This window comes from Carassius carassius, chromosome 12 (genome assembly GCF_963082965.1).
Source record: "Carassius carassius chromosome 12, fCarCar2.1, whole genome shotgun sequence".
NCBI classification, from domain to species: domain Eukaryota; kingdom Metazoa; phylum Chordata; class Actinopteri; order Cypriniformes; family Cyprinidae; genus Carassius; species Carassius carassius.
In genome coordinates, this window is record NC_081766.1 from 1,589,911 (window position 1) to 1,609,871 (window position 19,961).

The window sequence follows — 19,961 nt, forward strand, 5'->3', positions numbered from 1 at the left end:
TTCAAATATACATTATTTATCTTTAATTATATTTTTATATAAATATATTTGTATATTATTTGTGCATTGTTATTACTAAATAAACTATATTAATATTGTAGTATTAAAAAATAATATATTTATAAAAAAATTATATCATGCTAATAACTATTTGTATTATAAAAATGTAAATACTAATATTTAATTTCATCATTTTCAAACATTATACCATTAAGGTCTTAAAGCTTCTCTTTTTTGTTCATGTAGTGCATATATTTATTTGATAATTGCACTTAGCCATATTGCACTTTTGATTCATTGGTTATTATCTTAACTAAACAATTATTGCATTTATATACTGTTATGTAGTTATGTGTTATGCATAAGTCGAGCATTACTGTTATTCTGCTGATATTAGTGTTCAGATCTCCTTTCTGTCAATAACTAGCCAGTGTTTTAACGTAAGACTGATGATGTTTGGAAAACTGGACTTATTTAGCATGTTTTTGTCCCTGAGCCTCGCTGATGTGTGTCTAAACTCTCATTAGGGCGTTCAGGACTCGCTGTAGCCGTCTTTCAGAGGGTCGCGAGGGTCACATATGTCTGCGAGTGTGTGCCAGCTTAATAAACACAGACAGATTGTGATGGATCACCTCCAGAGCGTCACTGTGTGTGTGTGTGTGTGTGTGTGTGTGTGTTTTGCAGCGGACGACAGATGCAGCTGTCTGCACGGAGGGACGTGTCTTCCTCACGGAGAGGGTTTCCGCTGCTTCTGTCCGCAGGGTTACGCAGGAGAGAGCTGTGAAATCGGTGAGCGAATCCAGAGTTTAAAAACAGTTCACCCAAAAATTAAAATTGGCTGAAAATGTCCTCACCCTTAAGATCAGGATGAGTTTGTTTCTTCATCAGGTTTGTAGAAATGTAGCATTGCATCAGTGTCTCATCAATGGATGCTCTGCAGTGAATGGGTGCCGTCAGAATGAGAGTCTGATTAAAAACATCACAATAATCCACATCACTCCAGTCCATCAGTCAACATCTGGAGAAGACAAAAACTGAAACAAATCCAGCATTAAAACGTTTTTAACTCAAATACATAGAGTCTATAATCCATAATAACACTTCCTCCAGTGAAAAAGTGCATCTGCTGTTGTCTCTCACATCAGAATCCAGACACATATTTGTTTAGATCTGTTTAAACGCTGCTTGATCTGATTTCTCTCCTGATTCAGACCAGAACACTTTTTCACTGGAGGAAGTGGATTATAGACTCGTATTTTAGTTAAAAACGTCTGAATGCTGGATGTGTTTCAGTTTTTGTCTTCTCCAGATGTTCATTGATGGACTGGAGTGCTGTGGATTATTGTGATGTTTTTATCAGCTCTCATTCTGAGTTTGTAAAATAGCCCACGTGCACGCGCACTCAAATACGAGATTTTGATTTCTTCCCCGTCTTGACGTCAAGACGGGGCAGGATATACCATATATGGACACCACAGCAGGAAGCTCGCCCTTCCCCTCTCCCCCTCATATTCAGTCGAGAAAGACGCTGGAACTAGTGCACACGTGAGTTGCTCTGTGGTTGACTGCCAGAATCAACATGTAAATGTGTTTCCCTTTCATAGGTCACTTCGATGCTGTGGTGACGTCACCACGTATGGGAACACCTTCGGTGTGACGAATGTCTGAAGCCCTATACCATCCCGCCAATCCTATTGGCCAAATAGCGCGTGGCACCGCCCAGCATGCGTAGGCATATATATACCTGGTGCCGCGCGCCATTTACCTCAGATTTCATTCCTTCAGTACGAAGCGAATCTTCTGTGCCCTATTGTCTCGCGTTCTCAGCGATCGTCTACGAGCAGTATACTCCTCTCCGCGGACGCGATGAGTTTCAAGAAGTGCAAGGACCCGTGTACCAGGTACATCGTTCAGGGGGACACTCATGACAGGTGCGTAGTTTGCCTAGGCTTACACCACGCACAGGAGGTGCTTAGCGGCCTTTCTTCATGCCCCCATTGCGATGGCCTGCGACTCAGGGTGCTTCGCTCTAGGGTAGATGTGTTCTCCGATGTTGCCGTGTCTAACCCCCGCCACACCACTTCTGCGACTGCAGAGGCACCGCACGAGGTGATAGCTTGGGGTGACACGTGTGACATGGAGTTCGAGGACAGTTCAGCGATGGAAAATTACTCTCCACATCGCTCGCTCTTTTGAACCTGTCGTCTTTTCCTGTGAGGATTTACGGCCCACACCGGGGGCATGTAGTGCCATCTCCTTCGGTTGTGACCGCCATGATGACGACGTTCTTTCCACTGCGGCCTCGGGGTCCGAGGACTTCGCGGCCGACACGAGCCCTCTCCCTCCTAGTGGACAGGAGAGGCGTGTTTCCCCCTCCTACAGTGAGCTGTTGGATGTGGTTTCCCGTGCAGTGGTTACATTGGGGCTGGAATGGGAGGTTGAAAAGGCCGAGGCCCAACCTTCTTCGAAGCTGGACGACCGTTTCCTAACTAGTCGGACACCTGCGCAGCCCCGGAGGCCTTTACCCTTTTTCCCGGACCTCCACCAGGAGGTTTCGAGGTCCTGGAAACAGCCGTTTGCGGTGCGCATCACGAACGCTGCGGCCGCGGATTTCGCCACCATTTCGGGTATGGCGAGTCATGGCTATACAGCGATACCGCCGGTGGAAGAGACTCTCGCCGAACATCTTGCACCTAATTCGGCCGCGGCGTGGAAGTCCCGCCCCCTCCTCCCCTCGAAGGCGTGTCGAGTCACGTCTAGTTTAGTGGGAAAATCCTATATGGCCGCTGGCCAAGCGGCTGCTTCGCTTCATTCTATGGCGGTCCTTCAGGCCTACCAAGCGGAGCTGTTAAAAGGTTGAACGCCGTCAGGCGCCCACGCGTTCTCGCTCAACCTCCTCTCACCGCCAGCGAGTGCCCTCTCGGGAAGAGCCTTCACCTATGGCGCCCCCTTGCAAGGACTGGGGCACTAGGGTTGCTCCACCGGCTCAACAACGCCAGCGGAAAAGGTTGAACCTGAGTTCGACGGCCAATGCCTCTCGTTCTCGGGCACCTAACAGCAGCTCCTGATTTTTTCGCTGCCTGCCAGGGACTGTGCCCTCCGCTAGAGAGCGCTGTTGGACCGCTTTCGCGCATCCAACACTCTCATTGCAGTCCCCACGCTCAAACCCTGACTGTTTCGCCGCAAACAGCGCCTCGAACAGCATTGGAGCGAACTGTAACACCAATCGCTTCCTCAGACACTATGCACGATCCAGTTTTCAGAGCTCGAGGAGCGCTTCAAAGGGTCGTCATCGAACGGCCCGTCATGACGGCTCGCACAGCTGCCGTTGTTTCACTAGCGGCAGAGCCCGATGCTCAATCTGTTGGCCTAATTCCTGCCGTGGACACATTTCAGGATTACGTACAACGAGATGCAACGCCTGAGATGCGTCTTTGACCGGGTGGGGAGCTGTTTGTCAGGGGCGCCCAGCCCACGGAGTGTGGACAGCGGCACAAAGCAGCTGGCACATAAACAAATTGGAATTAATGGCGGTTTTTCTGGCTCTCCAGTATTTTTCGAGTCTACTGACCGGCCGTCATGTGCTTCTCAGAACGGACAACACTGCGGTCGTGGCTTATCTGAACCATCAGGGAGGATTACGTTCTCGCCCTCTGTGCAGACTGGCGAGGCGTATTCTTCTTTGGTCTCACGACAGATTTCTGTCGATCCGGGCTGTTCACATCCCCGGACGACTGAACTTCGGAGCGGATTTACTATCCAGGCAGGCTCTGGAACAAGGGGAATGGAGATTACACCCCCAAACGGTGAATCACCTATGGCATATTTTCGGGGAAGCGAAAGTGGATTTATTCGCGTCGAGCACGACTACGCATTGCCCGCTATGGTTCTCCCTATGCCCTCCATCACCCCTGGGTCTGGATGCGCTAGCTCACAGCTGGCCCAGGACCAGTTTGTATGCGTTTCCTCCGATTCAACTGGTCCCAGCGGTATTATGCAGAATACGGCGGGACAGAGTGGGACAGCTGTTGCTGGTGGCTCCGCGATGGCACACACAGCCGTGGTTTGCGGATCTCATCAATCTGTTAGCGGGCTCTCCGGTGGAGATTCCCCTCAGACGGGATTTATTATCACAAGCACAGGGATGGATCTGGCATCCGAGGCCAGATCTGTGGAACCTGTGGGCGTGGCCTCTGAGCGGAGTGAGTTGATATGTCCCGGTCTTTCTGCTGAAACTACCGAGACTATACTGAACTCTAGAGCAGTTTCTACGAGACGCTTATATGCTTTCAAGTGGAAACTGTTTATGACATGGTGTGAAACTCATGATGTGGATCCAGTTTACTGCCCTGTGGCTTCAGTACTGGAGTTTCTTCAAGACCGTTTTTCGGAGGGATTGACACCAGCCACCCTGAGGGTTTATGTGGCAGCTATCTCAGCTCACCATGAGCATATAGGTGGTGTTTCAGTGGGTCGTCATCCACTGGTTTCTCGCTTTATACAGGGTGCGCGACGGTTGAGACCTTTCCGCCCTGTGCGAGTTCCTTCATGGGATTTATTCATTGTGTTACTGGGTTTGTCAGGGCATCCGTTTGAGCCCCTGGAAACTGTATCGGATAAGCTCCTGACTCTAAAGACACTTCTTCTCATGGCTTTATCCTCCCTTAAAAGAGTTGGGGATTTACAGGCTCTCTCTGTCTCACCCTCGTGCATGGAGTTTGCACCAGGCTCTGTGAAAGTGTTGTTGCGACCTAGGCCTAATTATGTTCCTAAGGTCGCGTCTAATCCTTTTCATTTTCAGCAGGTGGTCCTGGAGGCTTTTTCTCCTGCTGCGACAGAGTCTGGAGATCTAAGTCTTTGCCCTGTGAGGGCGTTGAAGACTTATGTGGATCGCACTGCCCCATGGCGTGAGTCTGACCAGCTGTTTGTCTGTTTTGGACATAAGAATAAGGGCCATGCAGTTACGAAACAGCGCATGTCCCATTGGCTGGTGGAGGCTATTTCCTTGGCCTATGAGGCGCGCGGACTCGCTTCGCCCTTAGGAGTAAAAGGTCATTCCACAAGAGCAGTGGCTTCTTCTCAAGCCTTTCTCAGTCGATCTTCTTTGAATGATATCTGTGCTGCGGCAGGCTGGTCCTCACCGAGCACTTTTATCAGGTCTTACAGTCTGGATGTGAGGATGGCTCCTGGCTCCCGGGTTCTCTCCGCTTGAGCAGATGCTTCCTTGGATCCAAGCTATCAGGTACGTCAGGCGTGATGGTATAGCGTTCCCATACGTGGTGACGTCACCGCAGCATCGAAGTGACCTATGAAAGGGAACATCTCGGTTACGTATGTAACCTTGGTTCCCTGAATAGGGAACGAGATGCTGCGGTTCTGGCTGTGCCATACCTTGATAGCTTTCTTCTCTTCTTCGTCATGAAATTTGAGGTAAATGGCGCGCGGCACCAGGTATATATATGCCTACGCATGCTGGGCGGTGCCACGCGCTATTTGGCCAATAGGATTGGCGGGATGGAATAGGGCTTCAGACATTCGTCACACCGAAGGTGTTCCCATACGTGGTGACGTCACCGCAGCATCTCGTTCCCTATTCAGGGAACCAAGGTTACATACGTAACCGAGATGTTTCTCTACCAAGAACGGACCTAGCTATCAGAGACCAGTGGATTAAATTCATTTTTAATGACGCGGTTCCTTCAACCCTTCCACTGGCTTATTGTTACGTGTTTGTGCTAAACATTGTACGCCGAAATCCTTCACAAATTTGGGGCAATATCAGGCGAAGTTGGCATCGAAGCTCGGGAAAAGCGCCATTCCAACAAAATTGCCTGCAATTGAAACGGTAAGACTGTGTTTTTATTGCTCTACTGTGTGTAACAAACAGCATAACTGCTAATGCGGCTATTGTATGCTATTGCGTCTGTCACTAGACAAATAAACGAAAGACTGGAGGTGAAGTAATTATTTATGTTCCCTGTAAACGGACTGCTAAAACGGACTTTTGACTGCATTATAATGATTTCTTAATTCAGAATATGATCAAGATTGCGTAGGTTGATGTGTTCGGGGAATTTGCCAGTTAATAGTAACATTTAAAGCCCCTTAAATGAACGAAATGACTCGAAAAAAGATTTGTTCATTTTGATGAACGCGTTTGAACAAGAGAGTCTGGTGTTGCCAGATTGGGTGTTTTTTCCGCTACATATTAAGGCCGGTTTACGGTGGGTTTTCGCCTAGAAGGCTTTATAGAAATCTGGCATCCTACTGAACGAAGTTAAACTGAGAGAGCGTTGCGTTCACAGACACCAGAATGAACGAGTTCACAGTAACGTTCATCAGGCAGTAATGCGGTACGTTCAGTTCAGTCCAAAACATGAACGAGTTCATGAATTATCGTTCAATGAACGCGTCCAGGCACAACTCTGGCAGGAGTATTAGCTTCGAGGTATGGGGGAATGGCTGCTAACGTACTTTGCAAAAAACACATGACTGAGATCATCATGAATTCGGTTATTGTTTATTTATTGCCTAACGCTTATATATGAGGCGCCGTCTAGTTTGTGTGTGTGTGCTGAGTGCTCGTCTTATATTTGTGTGTGTGTGCTGTGCTCACGTCTCATATGAGTAACTTTATGTGCGTAGATAGTTCATATACATGTATGTGTGACTAGTACTTAGTATATATGCAAGCGTGTTTCATATGTGTGCGTGAATGAAGTTTGATTTAAGCCCTAAACGGCGCCTCATACTTATAAACTGGCCGGGAAGCCGGTCGCGTTCATTCACAACTTGCGCCATGATGTCAGTTTGTAATGATATGCTAAAGCGTTACCTGCGGTGTCAACCCCCCTCCTTCCTGCAACCAATCAACGTGCCCCTCATTTGCATTATTATAATGACCGTCCACGACAGCCAAAATATCGCATCAGATCTCGCGAGACAATAATGCCTACAGAGATAAGGGTCTGAGGCAGGGGCGCCCCCAAGGGGTGGCCAGGGGTGGCCACGGCCACCCCTGTATAAACTCTGGCCACCCCTGCGGCCACCCCTAGGATTATTTACAGTGGGTCCTGTTAATTTAAATGCAAAATGTATATTCACAATAGTTTAAGAAGTGAAAAAAAGTGCAGCACCTGCTGCAGCCACAGTTTTGCGTCTCTGAGCACAGGGCCGGCCCGCGGCATAGGCGGTATAGGCAAATGCTAAGGGCGCCATTCATCCATAGGGGCGCAAGAATGAGTGAACCAGTGAATTTTTTTTTATAATAGGCTACTATTTAAAAACCATTAATTCGAAATACTACCAAATAAAGCAAAAAAAAAAAAAAAAGTCCGGCTATTCAATCTTCCCCTATCCATCGAGTGCTTGAAGTGCGTCAGAAACAGAGCGCGCACGATCAGTTGTTGGTAATTTGTTGTGTAGCGTGCGCGACGCCGCATCCAATGTAGACAGCACTGCTTTTGTTAACACACAGCTCGTAGAAACGGGCCTGGCAGCTCGCGCCAGTTCTAGACACGGTGAAAGTTTCCTGATTGTGACGGAAGGCCGAATTTACATGACACATTATAAATGAGCATAGTCTGCGATAGATACAGTGCCAAAAAGAAGAGAAGAGGATACAGACAGAGGTAAAGAGATGTAGTGAAAGAACAATTTATTGCATAGGAGTAAGATACTATAATTTCATGGCAGTTATTTTTACCTTAAACTTAATGTTAGCAGTTGTTCTGAGTTCTGAGTCCCCAGACTGTGATTTTGTACAATCATGTCAGTTTTAAGACTCATTTTTTATTATCACTTTTTTATTAATGTTTTACTCTACAGTTGTGCAGGGGATACAGTACAAGCCAAAAGTTTGGAAACATTACTATTTTTAATGTTTTTGAAAGAAGTTTATTCTGCTCATCAAGCCTGCATTTATTTGATCAAAAATACAGAAAAAAATGTAATATTGTGATATATTATTACAATTTAAAATAATTTGTTTTCAATTTATTATACTTTAAAGTATCATTTATTTCTGTGATGCAAAGCTGAATTTTCAGCATCATTACTCCATTCTTCAGTGTCACATGTGACATCCGGTCTATCACATTATCCTTTAGAAATCATTCTAATATGATGATTTATTATGAGTGTTGGAAACAGTTCTGCTGTAATGTGTGTGTGTGTGTGTGTGTGTATATATATATATATATATATATATATATATATGCTAAATCATGAACACAATGACAGGGTGAAATGGGCTGTGATGCATGGGGCGCCAGGTAAAATCTTTCCTAGGGCAGCAAATTGGTCAGGGCAAACCCTGTCTGAGCAACATTAAAGTGTTTCGTTCCTGAATGAATGAACAGTTTAAATGATTCGGTTCAATCGCAATGACTCACTTATTAACAGTGACTCGCTGCCACCTATTGGCGGTTTTAATTTCACATTTAATGGAACCTTTTCATGTTTTAAATAATTTCAAACATCAGTTTTCAATGTTTTATCTTTAAAATATCAAAACATTATTTGTTCATTTGTAACTGCAGGTTAAAGTATTCCATGTTCCACGGAGCTGCATTAAACAGTGTGTAAAAACATCTAAATGGCACTTCAGATGCAGCTTCTGTTTTATCTACATTGCAAAGATCAATTTTGTTGATACTGATTGCATTTGCTTGGTAACAGCCCAAATGCAAGTATTTGACGTAAAATATGGTGCACACTTTTAGAAACAATAGTGTAAAGGTAAAAAAAAAAAAAAACTCAGGTGTCTGCACAATTAAAAATAAGATATCAGCACAATAACACTCAGCAAAATAGTGTAATTATCGTTATCGATAAAATCCTAGAACTCACAGAGATATAACTTTTTGTCTATATTGCAAACCCTTATTTTTTTTTTCTTTATTTTAAGGTGCCACCCCCAAAATTTACTGTGGCCTCATTTGGCCACCCCTGTTAACATTTTCTGGGGGCGCCACTGGTCTGAGGAGCTATGTGTTTATTTTTTTTCCACTTTTCTTTTTTAGAAGGGCCTGAAAGACTATAATACAGCAGTAGGTATCCAAGGTAATACGAGGGTATGACTCCTTTAAAAATCATACTCATGTCATAAAATCTGCATTTATAACTAGAAGAAAATGTTCAACTTTGTCTCCTAATGATCATCCAGTACAGTGTTATTTTATTATTAATAGTATTTATTAATGTTTTGAATTAGCTTCTATTTTATATTTTCAGTTTAGTTTCAGTTTTAGTAATTTTATGTGCTTTTTTAGCTTTATTTTATTTAAATTTAAGTTTTAATTTATTATTTATTAATTATTAATTTATTAACTAGTAATAGTTATTTGTTAATTCATATATATGCAATTATGTCATAATAAACATTTTTTTATATTGTGCTTTATTTATTATTATTATTATTATTATTAAGCAATTAAATAATACATATATAGATTCTCATATGGTAACAAAGTACAGTGTTATGTTTTTATTAATAGTATTTATTAATGTTTTGAATTAGCTTTTATTTTAATATTTTTAGTTTCAGTTTTAGTAATTTTATGTGCTTTTTTAGCTTTATTTTATTTAAATTTTAGTTTTAATTTATTTAAATCTTAGTTTTAATTTAATAATTAGTAGTTATTTGTTCATTCATAAATATGCAATTATATTATAATAAACTATTTTATTTACATTGTACTTTATTATTATTATTAATTATAAATATTAAGTAATTAAAAGCTTTTTTTAGCTTTATTTGTTTGAATACTTATTATAATACTCATTTTGTTTTTTATTTAAGTTATAATATATGATCTATTGTACGGTAGGTATTTATGGATGTAATGGTTCATCCGCATCTTTACGACTGACTTTCTTCTGTGAAAAACAAAAGGTGATGACAGTCTGTCATTGTGTGGGAATGAAGTTTTCTTTCTGTTCAACAGAAGAAAGATTGGTTTGTGTGTGTGTTTTCATCTCTCTGAGCAAGTATATGCTGTAGATGTGTGTTTAGGACTGAGATGTGAGCAGAGCAGTGGTAGGGAAACTCTTCAGAGGCTCATCGGTGAATCATCTGCATAATTTATGAGCTGATTTAAATATTCATGAAGAGCGGAAGCACCTTTCTAGTCGTTAAGAAACAGGATATGACCTCAGTAGGTACTTTTCCTTGATGAGATGGAAATCAAGTGTGTAAAATGGTCAAATGCTGTTCACTTATTTGAAAATGATATTTAGAGGTGGATGTTTTCAAAAATTAATTTATTCGAAAAAAGTTATTTAAAAAAAATTTTTCTTTACATAAAACATTTGTATTTATTTTTGTGCTTTACTCTACAAACAAGCACATCGTTTATATACCTAATTTTTTGTATTTTATCTATTTTACTTAGTTTTAGTAATTTTTATTTTATGTTTATTAGTTTATAATATTATAAATATTCATCAACAATTATATGAATATTCACGTTTTATATTATTAATTTATTATTTAGTAATTTGTTGAATGAATATCTTAATAAACATAATTTATTTAATATTGTGCTTTATTTATTATTATGTATTCATCATTTCATCTTATTTTTATATTTTCTGTTTCCACTTCAAAAGTTTTAGTTATTTTGTTTTGTTTTTGATATTTTTATTCGTTTTTAATGTCTTTATAGTATTTATTAATTTGTATTTATTTTTCTTAGTTTTTGTTATTATTTTTAATAAATGTACATTTTTAACATTACTTATTAATAAATGTGTTATTTATATTTATAAACTCTTATAATAAATAGAATTTATTTAATTTATTTAATTGTGCTTTATTTAAAATTATGTATTTATTATTAGATATTTTTTATATTTTCTGTTTTCGTTTTTAATTAATTAATTTAATTAATTTGTATTTATTTTACTTATGTATATACATTTTTGTATTAGTTATTAATTAATTTGTAATTTATGAATTGGCATGTAATTCAGTTATAATAAAAAGGATTGCTTTAACATTGTGCTTTGTTTATTTATTTATTATTATTATTATTCAAGTATATTTTATAAATACAATTAGTTTAACCGATATTGCATAAATTATGTTTTCTGTTTTTATTATCACTATTATTTTGAATTGATAGTTTTTTATGACCTTATCCCTCTATATGTAATTTTTGAAATTATTTTGTATTCCCTTTTTTTGCTTTAGTGGATCATTTGGTTCTCATATGGTAATAAAAATTAAAAAATGTAATGCAATACAGTAGATTTTTGATTTAATATGAATCAATATTTTAGTCAAATATTTAAATCCATATAAATATATATATATATATATGTGTGTGCGTGTGTAATTATTTTTACACTTTATAGTAATGAGTATTTGAAGAGGGATCCTTAATTGTCATAAAAAATAATGTTTATAATACATTAATCAGGCTTAATTTTCTTCCAGTCACACGGCGATCAAATCCATGAAGCATTATGTTTCTTAAAACAGCCTGAGCTCTGAATACAGCCTTCCCATGATCCTCTGCTCGTCTGATATCCACTTAAAGCCTAAAAACTTTAAGAAGTTTATGAGCAGCAGTTCGGGGCTTTGTGACAGACGTGCTACACAAACTTTTTCAGTCTTTCAGCTTCATCTTTTTAAGCTCCTCTGATGATAACTTTTTTTGCAATCCTGACAAACCCCGAGCCTAAGAAGTGTTTGCTATATTGAGAAACGTCTGCATTAATGTCCTATAAACTGCTGGCGAGTAATCCTGTATGCAAAAAAAGGTTCATCATGTTGCTTCAAACCTGCATGTCTTGATTTCTTCTTCAGAGCTGCTCTTTTTCCATGCAGTGACAGAGATTTATTCTCTTACGCTGTAAAAACAACATAAGTCTTAAGTCGTTTATTTGTAGCAATAGCCAAAAATACATTGTATGGTTCAAAACTATGGATTTTAAGTAAAGATATTTTGTAAATTTTCTACCGTAAATAAATCAAAATGTAATTTTTGAACAGTAATGCATTGCTAAGAATTAATTTGGATAACTTTGGATAGATTTTTTTTGCACCCTCAGATTCCAGATTTTCTATTAGTTGTATCTCAAACAAATATTGTCCGATCCTAATAAACCGTACATCAATGGAAAGATTATTTATTTTGCTTTATTGACATTTATGACTTGTTTTGTGCTCCAGAGTCACATATAGTCTTCACATGTGCACTTTATTCAGTGCTGCTTTAGTACCATTGATACACTATTTTAAACAGGTTTTATTTATTTATTTTATATTTTGTTTTCACTTAAATTTTTGTTAAAGTTTTAGTTTTTTTTTTAATTTTTATTAGTTTTTTTTTTTTTATATGACTATTGTATTAATTATTATTTTTTATTTATTTTACTTGGTTTTAGTTATATAACTAAAACTAAATGAAAATGAGATATTTTGCCTTAGAAACGTCTTGGTTACGTACGTAACCCTCGTTCCCTGATGGAGGGAATGGAGACATTATGTCGAACGACATATGGGGTCTCACTTGGGAGGCCAATCATCTCTGAGTTTAAGAGAAAACGCCAGTGAAAATTAGCTAGTGGATTTAACATACCTGAGCCACTCCCCGTGCCAACGGGTATAAATAGGGCGACAGGTGCATCCACTCATTAGGTTTTACGCTGAGGAGCCGAGAATGTGTCCCGGCAACAGTGACCGGTTCAAGGTTGTGGCATGGGTTACGTACGTAACCGAGACGTTCCCTATCTGTCGGTCACTACGAGTTATGTCGAACGACATATGGGGTCCTATGGAAAATGCCTCAACCTGAACACCATCACAACCCTGTGGCGCTGCAATTGTCGGCAAGCCGTGGCGTGCCCCAAAAGCTATGCTTAAGCTATGTTACCTTCCCAAAGCCCCAGCGCAAATTCACTGACCTTGCTACCGAAGGGGCCAAAGGGTGAGTACCTCGCTGCTGGAGAAGGCCACGCTGCTGTTCCGCCCACATAAAGTTAATGGAAGGGATTTCAACCTTCGGTGAAAGATTGCTTCAAATCTTCCCTATTTGTTCTTTCAGCTTGGTAAGACAATGGGGAAGCGAGCCTAGGAACAGGCCGCTACGGAGACCACATGCTACCCGTAGGGAGGTGACATGTGGAGATACTGATATGGACTGACCCAGGGGGCAGTACTACATATAGAAGGGGTCTCTGCGGCAGGTCCTACCTTAGAGTAGGGATGGAACGGCTGCCAGAAGAGACTGACAGAACGGGTCTGTCAAGGGAAGAAACGGGTTTGCCGAGAGGGAAACCTTACAATGGAAAAATACACATATGGGATTACCTGTAGGGAATCAAGCCATATGGACACCTAGCCCAGTACAGGGGCCGACCAGAGCTCCGGGCATGCTAACACCAGTACTGGGCCTGGCGACAGACTGCTCCACCAAGTCTGACTGCCGAGGGTGCTGGAGGATGCTCAACCAGGGTGCGCCAACCGGGGAACTCTACTGGGAGAAGAAAGGCGCTCGCATCCCTGTGTTAGGGGGAATGGCACAGCAAGCATGACACCCAGCCAGCCCTTCCCGCCAATTTACCTGTTACCCATCACACGGGAAGAAACTGGCTCAACACGAAGGTTGTAAAACCTCACGAAGGTGTTAGGTGTCGCCCAGCCCGCAGCTCGACAGATGTCTACCAGAGAGGCGCGGTGCGCCAGCGCATAGGAGGAGGCCACTCTCCGTGTGGAGTGGCATTCACCCCCAGGGGGCACGGCTCTTCTTGGAGACAGCCTTCCCCTTCTGCTGACCTCCAAAGCAGACCAGGAGCTGCTCAGAACTTCTGAAGCTCTGGGTGCGCTCCACGTATATGTGAAGCGCTCTTACGGGACACAGCAACGCCAAGGCTGAATCTGCCTCCTCCAGGGGCAGCGCTTGCAGGTTCACCACCTGGTCTCAGAAGGGATTGGTGGGAACCTTGGGCATGTATCCAGGCCGGGTCTCAGGACAACGTGAGAGTAGGCCGGCACGAACACAAGGCACTCTTCACTTACCGAAAATGCTTCGAGGTCACGACCCTCTGATGTAAGTGAGCGCGACCAGGAGCGCTGCCTCGTAGAAGGGGCTCTAGCCTGAGTGATAGTGTCTACCACCGCTGGTGGCAGATCACTTAGGTCTGCCGCGTCCCGTCCAGAAGCCACACGTGGAGGTTCCAAAGATCTGGACACGGGTGCCAAATGGTGCCAAGCCCCTGAGAGAGGAGGTCCCTCCTCAGGGGGATGTGCCAGGGAGGGGCTGTCACGAGATCATGAGTTCAGAAAACCAGGTCCAGGTGGGCCAGTAAGGCGCAACCAACAGGAACTGTTCCTCGTCCTGCATGACCTTGCACAGCATCTGTGCGAGCAAACGCATACTCGTGTAGAGCCCGAGGCCAGCTGTGTGCCAGTGCATCCGTGCCCAGGGGGGCCTGGGACAGGGAATAGTACAGCTGGCAGTGGGAGGACTCATGGGAAGCGAACAGGTCTACCTGGGCTTCTCCGAATCGACTCCAGATCAGCTGGACCGTCTAGGGATGGAGTCGCCATTCCCCGGGAAAGGTGAGCTGTTGTGTGAGCGCGTCGGCTGCACGATTGAGCTCCCCGGGGATATGGATAGTGCGCAGCGACACATTTTCGAAGCACCCTCGTGCATTTGTTAAAGCCTTGGCTTGGTGAGTTTGCAGGATAGCCATGGCATGCAGGGTAAAGGCAGCTTGGCCCGCAGCACTGTAAGCCTTGGCAGCGAGAGCTTGGCCTTGGGTGAGAGGCGCGGACTATTCCTCCCAGTGGCGGCGTTTTGCGGACACAAGTGCACTGCAATCGCACTCTCCTGCTGGGGAATGCCGACATACCCCTAGCTGCCCCGCCATCGAGGGTAGTGAGGACGGAGGAACGAAATGAGCTGCTTCCGGCCGTAAAAAGGGGCCATCCACGACTACATCACTTCCCCATGCACATCCGGGAAGAAAGGAACCAGAGCAAAACGTGGTTGTGAGCCACGCTCTACACCGAGAACCAACCGAACAGCCATGAGCACTCAGGGCTGGGCGGTGCATTCACATGAACCATCCACGAACGCGCCTTCAGCATGCTAAATGCCCAGACAGGGAAGACAACGCTCATGGCCGTTGTCAGAGAACAGGAAACGACCGCATCCAGAAGGACGCGAACGAAACGGCGTCTTTAAAAAGACGCGAATCGTCCGTGATTTGCTCTTTTAGGAAATCTGCTCTCTTAGTTGAAGCGCCCAGGGGAATCACTGAAAGGGACACCACTGTTTGCGCCATACCGCCAACCAGAACAACTTCCCGACACACAGCAGATGAATGGCTTTGTGGAGTATAACAGCTTTCATACAACCACTCGGCTCCGAAGCAAAGATCTAATGAGTGGATGCACCTGTCGCACTATTTATACCCGTTGGCACGGGGAGTGGCTCAGGTATGTTAAATCCACTAGCCAATTTTCATTGGCGTTTTCTCTTAAATTCAGAGATGATTGGCCTCCCAAGTGAGACCCCATATGTCGTTCGACATAACTCGTAGTGACCGACAGATAGGGAACTACAGTATAGCTGAAATAAAATGTTTAAATTTTAATATTTGATTATTTTTATTTCAAATGACAAATGTTTTTTTTTTTTTGTTATGCACTTAAAACAACATTTAATAGTCTATATGATGTGTGCACTATATTCCCGTGATGTTTTAGTGTTGACGTACTATTTTAGTTTTTGTTTTGATTTTATTTTTATATTTTCTGTTTTCATTTTATACACTTTATTGTATTTTTTACCTAAAGTTTTTGTCATTTTGCTGTTTTGCCATTTTTTTTTTTTTTTTATATCTTTATAGTATTTAGTTTTAGTTATTTTAGTACTAAAAATAACTAAAGATAGCAGATTAATTGAAAATGCATATTAAAGAACTAGTGCCATCCCTATTAAACTTATGTCAATTATGACATACAGAAGTAATTAAAAGATTAAGTGTGTAATATTACATTACTGTGTGATGAAAAAGAATGCATGAATTTCCCTAGTGTCTGTGTCATTGTATATTTGATGATTTTTCATGTGTTTTTGTCACTTTTATTAGTTTTTAGGTCAGAATCTTCTTTTTTTTTAATTTTGTTATATATATAGCTTTAATTTATTTTTATTTAAGTTATTAACCAAGTTATTCGTTTTTCTAATTGTAATAATTTTTATAAAATTCCTTTTAAGTGTTTTTTACTTTTGAATTTTTATCTGATATTTATTTATTATATTTTTATTTATTATTTATTATATAATTTTATTTTTATTTATTATATTTCATTATTTCAGCTTTATTTTTTTATATAGTTTTACTTTACAATAACAACAAAATGGGTTTGTTTATGCATATACAAATGTATGCCGATGTCTGCTGAAGTCTGTGTTTTTACAGAGGAAAGGCCTGTGTAATCCTACTGTGTATAATTTATTCCTACTAAGGGAACTTTGGGAGAAACATCTGAGAGCAAGTTAATATTTAAAAAGAAGTGCTGAGTTTTGCTCTGGGACACAGAGAGACTCCTCAGTGATGCGCTCTAACTCTGTTTCAGATGTGGATGAGTGTCAGTCGAACCCCTGTGAGAACGGCGGCACCTGTATCGATAAAGAGGACTCGTATGTGTGTCTCTGTTTGCCGAGTTACAGCGGAGATCGATGTGAGAGAGGTGAGACACCCGAGTCTAAACATTAGCTCAGAAACATCTGCAAACATCCCTCCATCTGATGATTTCCTGCAACCCGACTCAAATTGAAGCTTGTGGAACAAACATTTGTTTGCCAAAGTCTATTTTATTTGCTAATATTACTTGCTTCACTCTGCATTATTGACTTAGTTATGCACCATTTCTAATTCTATGCAGATATGCATATATGATATATTAAATTACATGAAGCTGATAAATGATGCATACAATGAACTATACAAAATTTCTGTAAAATAAAAAGGGAATTGAAGCTGTTTACTCTAACAAGCCTCTAACTGCCATAAACATCACTACTTCTTTTACTTTATTACATGAAATTAATATATTGCATATGCAAGATGCAAATCTATAAAATTAACATATTGCATATAAAGTATGAAATGTCTTGCTTATGCATATTCACACTGTGCAAAAATAAGTCAAATTAATATATTGCATATGCATATTTGTATTGTGCATATGGCTCGCAGGACATCCAGACTTAAAACTGACATGTAAGGTCTCTCTAAAATAATGCCCCCTACAGAGGAAAGAACTCCATAGCTGGTTGTCAGGATATGCATGTAATAGTTTTATGTAAAAATTGCATATTTGCATGTGCAAAATACTCATATTAATATATAGCATAGGCATATTTGTATTGTGCAAAAATCTGTTAAATTAATATTGCATATGCAAATAAAATCTTCAAATATTCAATTTTCACAATGTCCAAAAATTTGTCAAATGAATAACAAATTGCCAATGCAGTACATAGTAATAACTTGCATAAACTGCGTATGCATATTTGCATTGTGCATAAATAAGTCAAATTAATATATTGCAATGCAATGTGCACTAATAGCTTGCAAATATTGCATTTGTAGTGTATTCACACTGTGCAAAAAAATCTGTGAAATTAATACATTGCTTATGTCGTATCTAGTTATATCTTGCATACTGTATTTTTTGTATGCATATTTGCACTGTGCAAAAATCTAATTAACATATTGCTTATGCAATATGCAACAATTTATATAATACATTTACATATACATATTTTTATCATGCAAAAATCAGCCTAATTAATATCGCATATTTATTAATATCCTGCAAATACTTAATATTCACAAAAATCTAAAATCTTTCATATTAATATTAATTTGCATACAGTATGTCTAATTCACATTGTGCAAAAATCGGTCAAATAAGTAAAATAGCAATGTGAATGGAGTCAGCTATTAATATAAGCAAAGAAAACAAACAGTGGCGAGTCCAGCGAGGTATTCTACCAGGTCTTTTCATTCCTCTCATTAGTGTTTTACAACGTTTGAGGTGTGGTGTGCATACTTCATTATGTTGACCACACTCTCTCTCTTTGTAACACACTGTGGCACTCATCTCAGTGGTTTTGCAGACTCCTCAGACCTCCTCTGCATCCCATAGTGACAGCGACTTTAACGATGATGCATTACCGCTAATAATGCCGTTGGCTGATGGCACAGAACTGCACTTCACACAAGTGTGATGTCACAGCGCTGTATCAGATGTATTACTGTGCATGCATTTAGAAGATGCTTCATGCTGCTGTAGAGATTTATATAGCATCTGTAGCTGATGAACATTCATTTCACAGTCTATTGCATGTTCGTGTTTAATCTGAGATGTTTCCCATAGAGCACAACAGTCTACCTCGGAAAGTCTTTTTCACTCACTTGCATTTCTTAAAGGTTTCTTTTAACCAGTTCCAAGATGAATAGCATCCATTCATTTTTCTTTGCTGTTTTTAGTGTCTTTGTTTATGTCAATTCTTGCATGGTTTACTAACTCTTAACTAACCTCTTCCACAGAAACTGCAAAATTAACTCAGAAGTGAATGTTAATGGATGCTGTTGGGGCAAAAACAAAAAAGTCGAGGATTATCAGAGATAAAGACTTTTGAAACATAATATCATCATATGAGTTCAGAATTTTTTTTTATATACAGGCATGGGTTCTTTACAGTCTTAAATTCATAAATGTGAGCCGTAGACTTCACTTCCCCCTTTACTTTATTGCCAAAATTAATAAATTGCATTTGCAGTAGGCAAGTTTATAAAATTAGCATATTGCACTTTCAGCAATACCTTGCATGTATTTCGTAAGAGTAATATGGTTTTGAAAAGTGAAAATTATATCACCCTCAACTATTTAAATAAGCAGCTGGAAGAATTAAAGCATATATATTTCAAAATAAGAGTCCCTGTGTATTTCAGGCTTTTTTTCTACACTCCAATCATTTACTATATTTAATAAGCAGGATAATGTTCTGTCAATTGGTTTTTATCACAAAATAAACCCCTTCAGGATGATACGAGACCTTCTTTTATTAATATTTTGAATTGGTTTTTATATTTTCTGTTTCCAGTTGAATTTTAGTTGTTGAATTTTTCTCAGAATTGCAAGAAATAAATTTTTAAAAAATCATGCAATTTTGAGTTTACATGTTGCAATTCTGCTCCCCCAACCCCCCCCCCCCCCCCTGATTCTGAGATGACATCTCTTTACATAGTTTTTTTTTTTTTTGACTGCAAATTTATCTTACAATTCAGAAGTATTATTATTATTATTATTATTATGTTTTACATTTTGCGAGATAAACTTGTAATTGCAAGACAGAAACTCATAATTGCAAAGAAAAAAAAGTCTGAATTGTGAGATTAGAGGTTTCTATTTACTTTTAAAAAAATATATATAAAAGGTATCTTGTGGCTGGAATTAAAAATAATAACCCTGTCAGTGATGTCTATTTTTCTGTCTCCAGACACAGAGGACTGTGAACATGGCTGGAAGAAGTTTCACGGTCACTGCTATCGTCTGTTTCCTCGCAGACACACCTGGGAGGACGCAGAGAAAGACTGCAGGGAGCACAGCAGTCACCTGACCAGCATCACTTCCTCCATGGAGCAGGACTTCCTTAACGGCCCGTCTCAAGCTGCAGAATTTATATTTTAAATAAATAAATAAATAAAAAATAATAATAAATAAATAAATATATATAAATATACTGTATATGCTATAACAAAGTTAATAAATAATTAAGAATTATATATATATATATATATATATATATATATATAAATATTAAAAAAAATCAATTAATAAATAATTAATAGAAATAGTGTGTTTATATATATGTACATACATACACATCCAAATACACATACAAACACAGCTTGTATATGTCAAAACA

The 19,961-nt window shown here is 40.0% G+C and overlaps 1 protein-coding gene across 1 annotated transcript in view; it reads left to right on the forward strand.

Moving 5' to 3' along the window:
• The window catches only part of LOC132155359 (neurocan core protein-like), a 74,187-nt gene that overhangs the window by 49,565 nt on the left and 4,661 nt on the right, over nt 1–19,961 (forward strand). The window contains exons 9-11 of the mRNA XM_059564236.1: nt 685–789; nt 16,598–16,711; nt 19,533–19,691. Coding sequence (XP_059420219.1) covers nt 685–789; nt 16,598–16,711; nt 19,533–19,691 — 378 coding nt within the window. The remainder of the gene's footprint in view (nt 1–684; nt 790–16,597; nt 16,712–19,532; nt 19,692–19,961) is intronic.